We start from the raw sequence: 13,331 nt of genomic DNA, 5'->3' as shown, positions 1-13,331 counted from the left end.
AGCAGGTGCCCCGGCCTGGTTCTGCACGGACCTCGTCCTGCCGTGGCGCGTCCGTGGCACAGGCAGCTGCCGGAGCCTTCCCGGGTGCTTTCTCCCTGAAGGCTGCTCCGGTGGTATGTTTTGCTTAGGAGTACCCAATGACAGGCAAGGCTTAGATACTTGTCTGGAAAATCTGTTGCAGAACAGAGGTAAAACAAACAAACAAACAGAAACCGCAGTATATAACTATGCTGTAAAATGTCTGTGTGTTTATATGCATGTGTATGTATAGATGTGTGTGTGTGTATATATATTAAAAAAAAAAAAACAACACCCCCAAAACAAAAAAAACCCCCCTGTTCTGGTCTTTTATTTGCTACTAAATACTTAAATGGAAAAAGCAACCTTGTGACCTCAAGGCGAGCAATGTAAAAGAGGAAACTAAATTTGTGACATCGAAAGCTAGCTACATCAATGGCTTCTATGCTCTCACAGTCAGTATTTTACAAATTTGTTTCAGTTTCTTTTTCTTGTATCTTTTTGTCTGAGAAAATACTGATAAATCTGCTTTTAAGCACAGAAGAAATCAGTGGAAATTAACCTTCATCGGTCTCACCTATTGCGGAAATCCACCCCCTCAGCCTCCTAAGGTTTCAGGTTATTAGAACCTAAATGTTACATTCAGCTATTTCATATACCACCATCTCCATGTTCCTCCCACACGTCAAGTAAAAAGGTTAACTCCTACCAGTTTTGTGTATTATGTGTTTTTTCTTCCATGACAGATACTGTGAGTGGGCTGTCAAGTGGAAAGAAGACAGTACTTCCTGAAAACTTTTAAGTGGTCATTTCATAGTGTTTTAACTCTGCCAAGAATCTCAACCCTTTCTTGAGATACAGAAAGACAACGTAAGTGGGTGAACTTACACTGAAACGTATGTTTAAAGTTGTGTTTTGTGCTGTTGACCAGGTTATCCCACTGCGGTCCACAAGTTAATGTGAGTACATCCTTTGGCTTCTAATACTTGGGTTTTTTTCTGTATTGGATGACTTCTAGAATCAAGAAAAAGACAGTGCTCTTTATTTTTTACTGAGCTAATGCATAGGCTTAACAACTCTTCTTGCACTACATGGTGGCAAGGCAGGGGGCTCAAATTATGCTCAAATCTTGGGGATAGAATATCTGTTCTTACCAGAGAAGGGTAGGCAATGCTCTTCCCGTTATTCCTGCTTATGACCTTTGCAGGCGTTAAGTAAGTTGTGTAGCAATTTCCAGTCGTTAGCAGCTTTTTGGCGCTGCTTGAGATTAATACTGCGGGGACCCTGAGTTTGTGTAGATGGATGACTTCTTGTGACTGGTGTTCCAAGGACTGTTGCTCACATATCGCTTTGATCAGATAACATGTTTCTTAAAATGCCTGTGGCATTTTATTTACTAATTTTCCCAACATTTCTGTCTCTGGTTACACTGAACCACTGTTAGCAATAGAGAATTTTCCCTAGTGGGGAATTTTCCAATAATGGGGAAGTTTCCTAAAGAAGTAGGTGGAGTTACATCAACATTTAAGTTCTGTCACAAGAAGTCTTTGGGCAAATAGTTCTGTTTTTCCTGTCTTCTTCATTTGATTGTGAGGGAAACATACAGCAGCAATACTGAAGAGCATTTTGCACAGTGAATATCTTTTTGCTTTTATAAAAGTGTGTTTGCCATAGATGTCAGAAGCCAGCAGGAGGAGAGAAGGGACATTGTGGTACGTTCTGTAAGAAAAATAGTAAGAAGATTGCAGCTTTGGTAAGATCTTTGATTGGCATCTAGGTCTCGAGCTGCTTCAACCAATCCAGCCGGGTGATCCTTCTGCTCAGGGTGAAACAGGAGAAGGGTCTGTAATGGTTATTGCAGTGGGTTTTTTCGTGCGCATCTGGATTTGACCTGGACCTACTTTTTTTCCTCTGAAAGTGAAAAATTGAGTACAGCAGCAGACTTTCTCATTCTTGAGGAATTTTGTAAGTAAGAGTCATACTTCTTTTGTGTGTAGTAAGGCTTGTGTTCCTCTACAGTGGGAGAAAGCATGCAAATTAAAGTTCGGCAATTGCAGGATACAAGCATGGGTCTTAGGGCCGTAAAAGCTTACTTGTTGTCATCTGTCTTCTAGGAGTTAATCAGAACACCTCTCCTGGAGTTCATACCAATATTCAGATTTCCTGACAAAAAAGTGGGTATGGGTTGCATGCATGGGTGTCTTTCTGTGACTGTAGTGCACATGCTGTTTGTTCTGAGCAGTCTCTCAGCTACAGCCTGTACTTTTAAAAAAGTAGAAAGTATTTTGTGGCCGAGTGTGTTACAACTCTGGTCATTCTGGCATGGGGAGGACAGAGAGGTGCACACCTATACCCATCAGTCTCAGCGGCTTGCTCTTCTGCAGTCTTACCTCTAGACTAAGCGTGATCAGAACACGCTTGGGAGATCGGTATGCCTCTCTTTCATTTGAGAAGCTTTACTCTGGAGCTTAGTTGGTGCTCTGGATGCTTGTTACTCAGGCAGTGGCATCGTGATGGAGGCACTCTCATGCGTGCACATCACCAGAAGCTCTTAGGTACCCACAGGATTAGGCAGCAGTTTGCTAGTGCTTTTAAGAACATCACTTGTGGCTAAGGAATGAGTTGGGTACCTAACCACATTAAGAAGCCTGGGATTTATTTATCAATGAAACAGATCTTTCACCCTGCGGATCTTATTTGTATTTTCCTGTCCTGTTAGCAGAACATCCTTTTGTAATTGCCCATGCCTGCCTAACAATGTATTGTGGATTGACTCCCTTTCTCAGGTCCATCTGTGTTGCCTTCTGCAAACTTGCTATTGGGATCAGGCAGCAGCAATCTGAGGAAAAAAGTAGCTTGAATCAAATTCTTATGAGGAGTCTAATTCCCTTAAGCCACAACACTGCAAAGGCACATGTGTCTTGTGATTCAGGACAATATTGTTACTTTATCATCATCTTAAAGTTGACAACCAGAGAAAGACAGACAAAACATCTTACCAAAAATGGTAAGAGTCGCAGTTCAGATAGAATTTCATCAGTTAGGAAGCGTGATGGGTATTGCAGTCACCTAATTTCTTACGCAAATGCTGAAACTACCACTAGAAAACAGTTGAAAGCAATCTTTCCTTATTTTTCTGGCTCTTTGGGTCTCCAAAATGAGGACTTTATTTAGATAAAATTCTACAGCTTTCTGTACTCAGGAAAGACTTCCATTACAGTGAGTTTGAATTTTTCTTGAGAGTAATTTGAAAAATGATGGCAGTGTTTGATAGTGGTATTGCTCTGACTTAAAATACACACTTAGCAAGTGCAGTCGGTGTGTGAAAGTTAAGTGTATGAATTTACATTAGCCAGTGTTTTATAATGTTGAAGTGTTCTGTATGAGTATAAAAGCTATGTCAATAAAGAGGGGAAAAACTTCTGACAGAAAATTGAAATAATTTACATATTCAGAGGTAAAGCAGCAGAAATTCAAGAAAATAGATTTTGTTTGTAGGCTGTTTTTGTCACTGTTTTACAAAGCCACTATTGTGTAACTACTCATTAAGTGATTAATTACTGCATGAATTCTGTTCACAATATATGTAACTTCACAAGCCCCGTGATAAGTACTGTGAGACCAGGTGTTATAAAACACGGTATGTTCACAGTATGTCAAAGTAAGGCAAACAGGTGGGGAAGAACTAAGTTCTATTTCTTCCACTGAACGTGTACAGAAAAATCCTCCATTCTCCTCCTAGCAGGAGCAACACTCCCTGCTACAGTTTAGGGGAACAATTGGGTATTTGTGAGTATTTATTTACTAATTGACAGATAGCGATAAAGCATATATTTTGCCATAACCAAGGACAAATGTTTAAAGCAAATAAAATTAGATATTCTTCCTGGACCCATGCAGGAAGCTTTCTGCCTGATCATCTACTGTAGTTAAAGGTGCAATTTTTCATGTTTTCAGCTAGAGTGGAATTCAGTGCCTTCTGTCCAGTTCTTTGTGTGGAGTGACTACAAAGTGTATTCTACAGTGCAAGTTAGAAAATGAGCAGATGTTTATATTTGTCTGTTATTTTATCATTTTAGGTTCTGTCTACATCATGGAAAAGTCTTTGCTTTTGTATATATTTTTATTCTGCTGGCATTTCCTAAATGGTAAGAAGCTGAGTTGTAAGAAGCAGTAGAACTGTTTAAGTATGTTTCCTTTCCATCTATAAGCACAGAAATGTTAATTCCTCAGTTTTCTTTCAGGTGCTAGCATTTGGGTTTTTTTCCTTAATGTTTTAAATAAAAAGGTCTTGCCATGCTTTTACATTAAACTAGATATCTGTGCTTAATATGTGTGCTTTGATACAGGGCCAGGTTGAAATCCCTGTCGGTGTTTCAGCATAGACACCATTTCAGACAAGGTACCATTTGCATTATACAAAAAGTTTTATTGGCACTGTCAAACCTGGGAATTGTCACGTATTCTTTAACATTGTATGTAAAAACAATTGACATTTATATAAAGAGAACACTCCCACCTGAGGCACCAACAATTGCCTGTTACCATGGCAGTGTTCTGAAAGCAACAGCTGAGGGGCTGTGCACACACATTTGCCTATATTTAATACAGCATCAAACTGCATATGTGCACAAAGCAGGTGTCTGCAGGTATAAATAGCCCAGTTTGTCCCAAACTTGGGCAAGTGCGTGCAAAAATGTTTAACTTTTCTGAACAGGGCAGATACTTTTGGTCCCTAAAATGTCCTATGTATATGGTAAGACATGACTTCGAAGATTAGGCTTATAATTGGAAAATTAAGTTTTCTTCCAAATTTTGTTTTTCAGCTTTATTTACGGTTGAAGCTCCCCAGTCGCTCTACACTGTGGAACATGGGAACAATGTGACCATGGAATGCACATTTCCAGTGCATGGGAAATTAAAGTTCAGAGACTTAAGTGTCAGCTGGGAAAAGAAAGACGAGTTAAAGAAGCAGGTTTATGTACTTCTCCAAGGAGAGGAAGACTTCAAAAGTCAGCACAGTGACTTTAGGGGAAGAATAAAATTGTTGAAAGAGAATCTGAACTTGGGACAGTCTCTCCTTCAGATCACTGATGTGAAGCTCAGAGATGCAGGGTTTTACCGCTGTCTTATTGGCTATGGGGGAGCCGACTACAAGACAATCAATCTGAAAGTTAAGGGTGAGTGCACTACTGCAGGACATTCAATGTTATCTGATACTGTTAAAAGATATCAGAGGAGTCCCTGAAGTAAGACATATCTGGGTTAGCATTTAAAGAAACCTCTCCAGAGACAGGAGCCGCCTCATGACCCTTGCGCAGCTGCATAACTTTGTGTTTCTGTCTAGGTGAAATCCATGTTCTGTTCTTTATTTCCCGTAATGACATATGAGGAATGGTGTTGCAAAACCATTTAGACAGGACAAAGACCAGAAAGCTAATGCAATTTTCTAAACAGTGTCAAAATTATAATAAGTCCTGTACCTCCAGTTACTATGGAGAGACACAATAGTGGTATTTACTTCTCCCGTCAAGAATATTGTTTACAAAATCTGATGTACAGAAACTTGACCCAGGGGCCGGGGATAAAGAAAAGGTGTCTTGCTAATATATGCTGTTCTTCTAGCTTCCTACTAGTAATAATTTCCTTCCATTTGTTTAGCTCCTTATAGAACTATAACCCAAGGAGTGGTGAGCGCAGGAGACAACGAATGGAAGCTGACATGTCAGTCAGAAGGATACCCACAAGCTGAAGTGATATGGCAAAACAGAGAATATGAAGATTTGACTGATAAGGCAAACACAAGTTATGAAACTGGAAGTGACCAGCTGTATCGTGTGACAAGTACCCTTACAATCAAAAGTAGAATTGATGAGATTTTTTACTGTATATTCTGGAATAAAGAGCTGCAAGAAAATACATCTGCCATTTTACACATAGCAGGTAACATTTCTAAGTTTCATTTATGGTAGTACACTTCAAGGTACTATGTCATTTTGTCCCAGTTGAATCAGCCATGATTTGTTTCTCTTTCCTATCTAATTTTGAAAAGGCTAAAAAGAAATACCTGTGTTGTTAAGTTTTGCTATTAGTGTACCCTTCCACCATACTAACATGTTCATCAGGCATGTGTGGACAGAATTCAAGGATAGGAATTTCACATGACCTACAGTCATGTGAAAACTGAGTCTGAGTATTAAAAAAAGTTCCATTATTTGAAAAGCATATAGCTCGGAGCCTAGAAATGAAACCCTTCCGTACAAATTAAACACACCTTCCAAGAATGTTCTGTTTTGCTGATGATAACTGTCAAATCAATTTGAACAATATGGTCTTTTCCTGCCACTACAGCCTTTGCTTTGAGCATATTTAAATTTAACAAATTGTACACAGATTTTTTTTCTCATAAAAAGTGGATTGACGGAAGATGCATGAATGGAGAAGACCAATACAATTTCTCATCAGACCTTTTAACTGAGCACCACCCCTACTGCTTTTGCTTTTGGTTACTCTTTTAATTTCTGCCTTGTACCCTGCTATGTTTGCACAAGCTTTCAACCAGATGGGTTGAACCTGATCCAACTTAAAAATAACCTTTCTGTTTATTAGACTGTTACTTGGTCAGGTCATTTCCCTGGTCCTGTTCACCATGCAGTGTTAAAAACACCTATGCTGGCACACTTTTTGGGACTGACAAGGGGTGGAAACAGGCAGCTGTGAGCCTCTGGAATTCAAGGAGGCCACTTACCGTTTGCATTCAGAGCTTTACCAGATGAAAGGGACTCTCTGTTCTCTTTCTCAATCAGCTCTTTCCTGTAGTCCTGACGGGAAACCAAGCTAGATGTAACACTTTGTACCTTGGTGACAAGCACGATTGGTGACGGGAATCAAAGGCACTATCACATGGAATGCAGGAAGCAAAGATAAATATGAATATGTTCTATCTTTTTTTCCTTTATTGGGATGAGATAGGCGAAGTGCACCATCAGCACCTGACCTTAGACACAATCTAAAATGCTGTTATCATGTCTGAACTGCTCATAGCAAAAATAATATGGTGAAAATGAAAGGAAAAGGGAGAAGCTTATACAATTATGTAATCTGTTTCCCCTACTTGTTGTTCTCAAAGATTCAGCTGATGGTGTTCTGTGGACTGACAGCAGACGCTTTGTTGGAGCAATTCTCATTGTGACTGCTTTCTTTGGATCAGTGCTTCTATTTATGCTCTGCATAAGAAAAGGTATTCAAATTATTTATTTTAGTGTATCTCAGTTATTATCAATCTGTTCTGTTAATTCATCCTCGCAGAGGTGGAATGAGATAATAAAAGTCTGACTTAGATCCTTCATCCTGAAACCACTAAATTTTTACCACATTGTTTATTTCTTTATCTGATTTAGTTACGTATTAGCAAGTTAGCAGAGTGGAACAGTTGTCAGCCCCTCACAAACCACTTATCCATGCATCTCTATTATTTTTTCTTATAGGCAGTAGATGTATAGATATACATATAGTATATCTTATAGTATACATATATATGTATATTTATATGCATATATAAATATATGTATTATAGTATACATACAGTAGATATAATGATGTAGAGCAGTAAGATTGGTGTCTATTCTATTCAAACATCAAAGCACAGCTTATGCACCTACTGGAAATGGAAGTTTCCTGTTCTGTGTCCTCCCTTTTGATTGGGGACCAGAATGCTGGGAGCAGACAGGGCACTGAAGGTTTTTAAGTTTATTTTCCCTGCATTCTCTGAAAAATTTCACTGAACTGTGAGTGCATGTTTTTTAAAGTGATCGAATTGTTATGAATTCTACATATATCTTTATTCTGTTAAAACACCATAAAAACAATGAACTACATATGAAGTGATATGTCCAAGGTCTTGAGTCTGAAAGATTTTTTTTCACAAGAGGGAATATTCACACTGTGACTTCATACCACTTGATTCATTTCTTTGTTAAGTTTTGAGCTTTTTCAGTTCACTTCACTGACTTGAATTGGACATTTTCAGCATCACAGTATGCTGAAGAGCTAAAGCATTGGCGGTAATTTGTTTTTACTTGCTAGCTAACCAAAGAAAAAACTTGGAGAAATAATTTTTAGGGTATCTGAGCATAAAAAGAATGCATTTTGCCCCGAAATTAAAGAAAAAATGTTTGAAACATGTTGCTTAACCTGAAGTAAGTACTGTTACTTTTTTTTTTCTTTGTTTGGTTGTTTATGGTTTTTTTTTCCTTGGAAGGAAGGTAGGTGTGTTTGAGGATTTTATATTCAGAGCTATTTTTTACTCTTCATTTTAACAGATACAATAAAGTCATGCAGATCTCAGAACATCCATAGGACTCATTTGAAAATGTCAAAGGAAAGTGGTTTTGCTGAATGTTCTGGTTTTGGCCAGAACTCTTCCTCTGTGTAACAAAGTTGTGGATTTTTTTTAGCTGATGCATAGCTACTTCTTTTTTTCGAAATAACTTTTTGTAAATTTTTTTTTGTCAAGTTGTCTGCAGAGAAAAAGTACAAGAGGCATTGAAGCTGATACAGTACTCTTAGCATTATAATATCATACTGCCATGACTCTGTAAATCATTACCAGAAATGCTCCAAAAACCTGAACAAGATAGTTGACTAAATGCTCTTCTCGAGATTCTTGAATTTTGTAGGAGATGTAAATGTGTGTAGCTAGCATGAAACTCAGCTGGAACTAATGCAAAGGCTAGTTGTACTGTCTTTTCAAGTGGTATCTCAAAAGCTTCCACACTAAGAGAGGTGTACTTTCTGAAGTGGTATAGCAGAACTGTTGGTTTTCCTGTCTGCCAGCTCTCTTTTCCACAGTGAAAACCAGAAACAGCCCTAATTTCTATCTGGAAATTACACAAAACCATCTATAAGCAAACTCCACACTAGGCGTTCACGCTCAAGTTCCATAAAATAAATACAAGATAGAACTAAATGTGGATATTCAGTGTTTTGGTCACAAACTCATCTCCTACACTGGTGCTATGGAAACATGTGCTGGGAGAAGTGTTTGTAAGCTTAACAGGCTTGCAGGTGATGCTAACAGGCTGCAGAAGGCCTGTAGATAACCCTGCATGTACAAAAATATACTTGTCCTAAGAACATGATAGGAATAGGAGCAGAACATGAAAGTGGAAGAAGGGACAGCAAAATCCTTGACTTCTCAGAAGATTCCCATCTGGGGATTTCAGTGAAGGTCAGAAGTTTCCTGGGTTGCTTGAGTAATATTTATTGTTTGTGTGTATACATGATAATGTATATACATGTCATGATGTATATGATTATCATGATTATGCTATATGTGTGTGTGCACGTGCCATAAACTACAAGTTGATTCAGAAGCTAAAGTAGTAGCAGCAGGTTTTTCTTTTAAAACCCAAGCTGTCCTAGATGACTGGACAAGTGATTCTTTCAGAACGGAACCTCCCTGAAATATGGGCTTTTTTCCCCTCAAAAAGCAGTGAGCAAGTGATCCCCTTCTTGTTCCCTGTTGCCCAATATGTTCAAATTCTGCATGAAAATATACAATGGAAAACCATTTGAACAAGTATTTTCCAGTGATGTTAGTGTATAGTATCGATGGAGTTCTGGCTTAGGAACGAGGAAAAGAAATTGTAAAGGAAACTGGAAAGGAAACTGACAGACTGGGGGCACTGAAGAATATATTTTAAAGTGTTTCAAGAAATTGAGTGTTTTGAGAACCAATGATTACACTATGCTAAGTGTGCCCTTCCCACCAGTATGCCTAAGCCCCTATTAAAGTAAGTATTTTGTTTTCTTTTGATTTTTCTCTCTTATTTTCTTTCAGCTAGAGCAAGTAAGGACAACAGAACACCTGTGGCCAGGTCATCAATAGCAAGTAGGTGCATACGGCATAAATCTAGCTCAGTGTGATTCTCGTGGAAATAATTGCTTGAGAATTTACTTTGTAACGGTGACAACCAAATACAGATTTACATTCAACTTTCATTTTGCTTTCTACTTTTCATTTATGTAACAACTATAAATTACAATTGAAGAGTGACTTTTCATTACTGTATCAACTTCTTGAAAAGAAAACATGAAATAAAAGCATACTTGTTCCAGGAGCAGATGCAGTCCTGATATGCACAAGAAAAGGACGGAGTGGTGTGCTGTGTTTTGGGAAGTCTGATAGGATGGGACATGCTCCCTGGAACATATACCTCAGGATGGCAGCATATCCTGGTGTGCAGACTCTATGCTGCAATTTGAGCCATGCTGGCATGATCCCGTGTTTTCTCCAGTATTACAGTGTGCATTTGAGGGTCTTTGTCACAACATTGAGGACAGAGGGTTTGGCCCTGTTGAGAGAAACACAGGAAGAAGCTTTAGCTTCCTTAACAGTTTCTTTTTCCTCCTGTTGTGATACTGATGCTATTTGCTATGAGCAAAGCTCAGTGAATGGCCAGTACCACCGTGACAGTGAGAAATGGAGGAAAGAGTGGAGAGAGTTAGTATTTACAGTGGGAGAGAAGAGATTAAAATCCTTTAGCCTCCTCTCATGATGGCTCATGGTTGGGGTTTTTTTTTTTTTAATTTGTTGTATGGTTTTATTTGCAGACCACTTCAAATTAAACTGCTGTGTGAAAGTTAGTTCATATTGGCAGTTGGGGTTTTTCCTAAGAAAACCTCTCTTGAGAATACTTGCCCAAAATAAACACAACATTTGGTATTAATCTTTTCTACTGATCTGCATTTAAGTTACATAGTTCCTGGATGGCCTGAGATAGCAGCTTTTAACAAAGATTTATCACTATGTGAAAAGTTTAAGCTATGCTGACTGTTATCTGTATGTATGTCGTTTTTTTAAAGAGCTGTCAAAAGATAAGGATACACGTGCCTGCAGAGATGCTTCTTTTGAAGACAAAGAGCTGAAATGTAAGTATAAATGATAAAGGGAAAGATAGTAGCAAACTGCACACAACGTAAATCATCTGTGGTCATCAGAGCCTTGATTCATGGCTGGTTTATTTAGTCCCTTGTTTCAACAGACAGAGCCTTCAAGAGAAGTACAGCCTCCCATTCTCTGTCTTACAAACTCACCATCATAACTCACTGTGTACTGGGAGTTATATCAGATAATTAATCCAGTTTAAAAAGAAAAGTCATGTGAAGGAAAATGTGATGAGGAGATATATAACAACCGAAGTTAAGTCTTTTCTCTAGCTCACACTTGCTACAGAAACAGTTGTGCCAGCACAACTGCAAGAGTGGTGATGGCAATGGGGAGGGGGACCTTAACCCACCATGGCCACTCGAGCAAGTCTCAAGCCATGAGATTCTGTCTCAGGAAAGCAAGAAAATAAATGACCAAATCTCTGAAATCTCTGAAACATACTGTGGTATGGAACAGAAAGGTGAAGTTATTGAGTTTTTTCTTTCACGTTCTTGGTGACTTCTAAAGCTACATCCCGAATCCCTCCCTGCTACACTTTACTGTAGTAAACATAAGCAAAGGTAAGCCTGCTGGTCCCACAGGTATAGATCTCCAAGTCAAAGAGTTAGGGCCTGGGGATATGCTGCTAGGGATACCGACAGACAGAGCATTGAATGTATTTGAAAGACTCTAAAAGAAGATTTTAAAATAATGGGGGACCTAAGCAATTTCACTGTATTTGCTAAAGAGCACTTCCCACCAGTGTGTCTGAACTACCACTTTATTTCCTCCCATGATCATCTTCTTTTTCTATTTGATCTTTTAAGTAATTTCACTTTAGATCTTTAATTTGGACAATGAAGGAAATTTTTTTGGTACCTCCAAACTTTAGAAAAGAGTCCCAAAGCCATGAAATGTTCTGTGACTTCATCATTTTGTAATTTGATAATTTTTTCATATAATTCTTCCTTTTACAGATATGCAAATTGAGAAGACCTAGAGAAAGCAGGGGAAGCTTTTTTCCTCTGCGATGAAAGTTTGACAGCTCAGATGTTCTGTGTTCTGTCTATTAAGGGGGATATTAATGTTTTGTTTTTATTCTGTGATGGCAATCTTCTCCCATATCGTCGTAACTCAGGAAAAACTGCAATGAAGTTAGTAGAATTATTATAACATAAAAAGTCCTTGGATTCGGGCTTCTGTCTATGTGACTAGGTATGGAAGTATTCATTTAAATATCCAAGTTTCTGCTTTCTCAAGTTTATGCACTTTCAAAGACACATTTCATTAAAAATTTCTCTAAGGTGAAGCACTTTAGGTCTATGACCATCATGAATTTCATAGCTAGTTCTTGTATAGGCCATCTTCTGGGCTTTCCTTCCCCCACCCTGACCTGAGGTCTTGGTTCCCTGCAGAGATTTTGTTTTGCAGCTTTTGAAGAATTTTTTCAATACTTTGATCCTCATAAAAGATAAGGGTGCAACAAGACAACATGCCATACAGACAGGGCATTTTCTGTCCTTACTGTAGATCTTAAAATACCACATACAGTTAAGCCTGAAATAGATGCTGTAACCCTCTTGGCAACTATAGTTTGGAAATGATTAGATAATACTAGGCTTCTTGATCTCTGAAAAGTGTTTTGGGGATTTAATTTCCTTGTGATATAGCTGGCACTACTTGGTTACTGCTCATTACTCTTCTGATTTACCATTTGGGGATAATGCAACTCTTCGGACATTCAGGAAGAACAGCTCTTGATTTGGACTGCCTTTTTGTTCATCTTGAGAATAGAAGAAAGAGAACCTTCTCACTTCTAGGACATGAAATACATGCTCATGTGATTAGTTAAGAAATGCTGAGGGAACGTGCTCCTGGATTCCATTTCTTAAGCTATTGCTTTGTTACATTTTGCTAGGTGTATAGCTTTTTTGGGGGTCATACACAGATGAAAATTATTTATTACAATGCTATTCACAATTATATTTTTTTAATAAAATAAGTTTTGTTTTTCTTGTGTTTTTTTCCTGCTCTCTTTGACTTGTCAGTAAGTAGTGTTAGCACAACTTGTGCTTTTTCTGGGAAAATCAAGTATCTTAAGATTTGAGTGTAGAATAGTGTCTACACCCATGTCATCCCTCTAATGGCTCCCACAAAGAAGAGACAGTGGAGAGCTGGAATCTCATTGGACTCAGGTTTTATGTTTCAGTTCAAAATAAATGAGTCTGTTGTGCAGTCCTAAGAATGTGAATGCGGCCCTTGGCCCAGGGCTTCACGGCTGGCAATATTCGATCTAGCTAATGTAAAGTTGTGTTTAATACTTCTCAGCAAGCTGCCCTGTATCGTAGCATAGAGAAATGCGTCTCATAACCATAATGGAGTT

General features: G+C 38.4%; 1 protein-coding gene across 2 annotated transcripts; it reads left to right on the top strand.

Annotated features, from left to right (window-relative positions):
* Nucleotides 1–809: 809 nt before the first annotated feature.
* Nucleotides 810–12,944, top strand: LOC127027479 (programmed cell death 1 ligand 1-like). Of its 2 annotated transcripts, XM_050913240.1 has the most exons (8): nucleotides 810–888; nucleotides 4,098–4,166; nucleotides 4,845–5,198; nucleotides 5,680–5,961; nucleotides 7,148–7,258; nucleotides 9,860–9,910; nucleotides 10,885–10,950; nucleotides 11,926–12,944. In XM_050913240.1, exons 2-8 carry the CDS (start codon nucleotides 4,112–4,114, stop codon nucleotides 11,946–11,948), a joined length of 942 nt encoding a protein of 313 aa, XP_050769197.1. In that variant the 5' UTR covers nucleotides 810–888; nucleotides 4,098–4,111; the 3' UTR covers nucleotides 11,949–12,944. The 2 variants fall into 2 exon arrangements, with proteins under 2 accessions (XP_050769197.1, XP_050769198.1); XM_050913241.1 differs by lacking the exon at nucleotides 11,926–12,944 and having other exon boundaries at nucleotides 10,885–10,964.
* Nucleotides 12,945–13,331: the final 387 nt, after the last annotated feature.

The sequence above is a fragment of the Gymnogyps californianus genome, chromosome Z, assembly GCF_018139145.2.
Source record: "Gymnogyps californianus isolate 813 chromosome Z, ASM1813914v2, whole genome shotgun sequence".
In the NCBI taxonomy this organism is placed as follows: Eukaryota; Metazoa; Chordata; class Aves; order Accipitriformes; family Cathartidae; genus Gymnogyps; species Gymnogyps californianus.
This window is presented reverse-complemented; position numbering and strand designations above follow the sequence as displayed.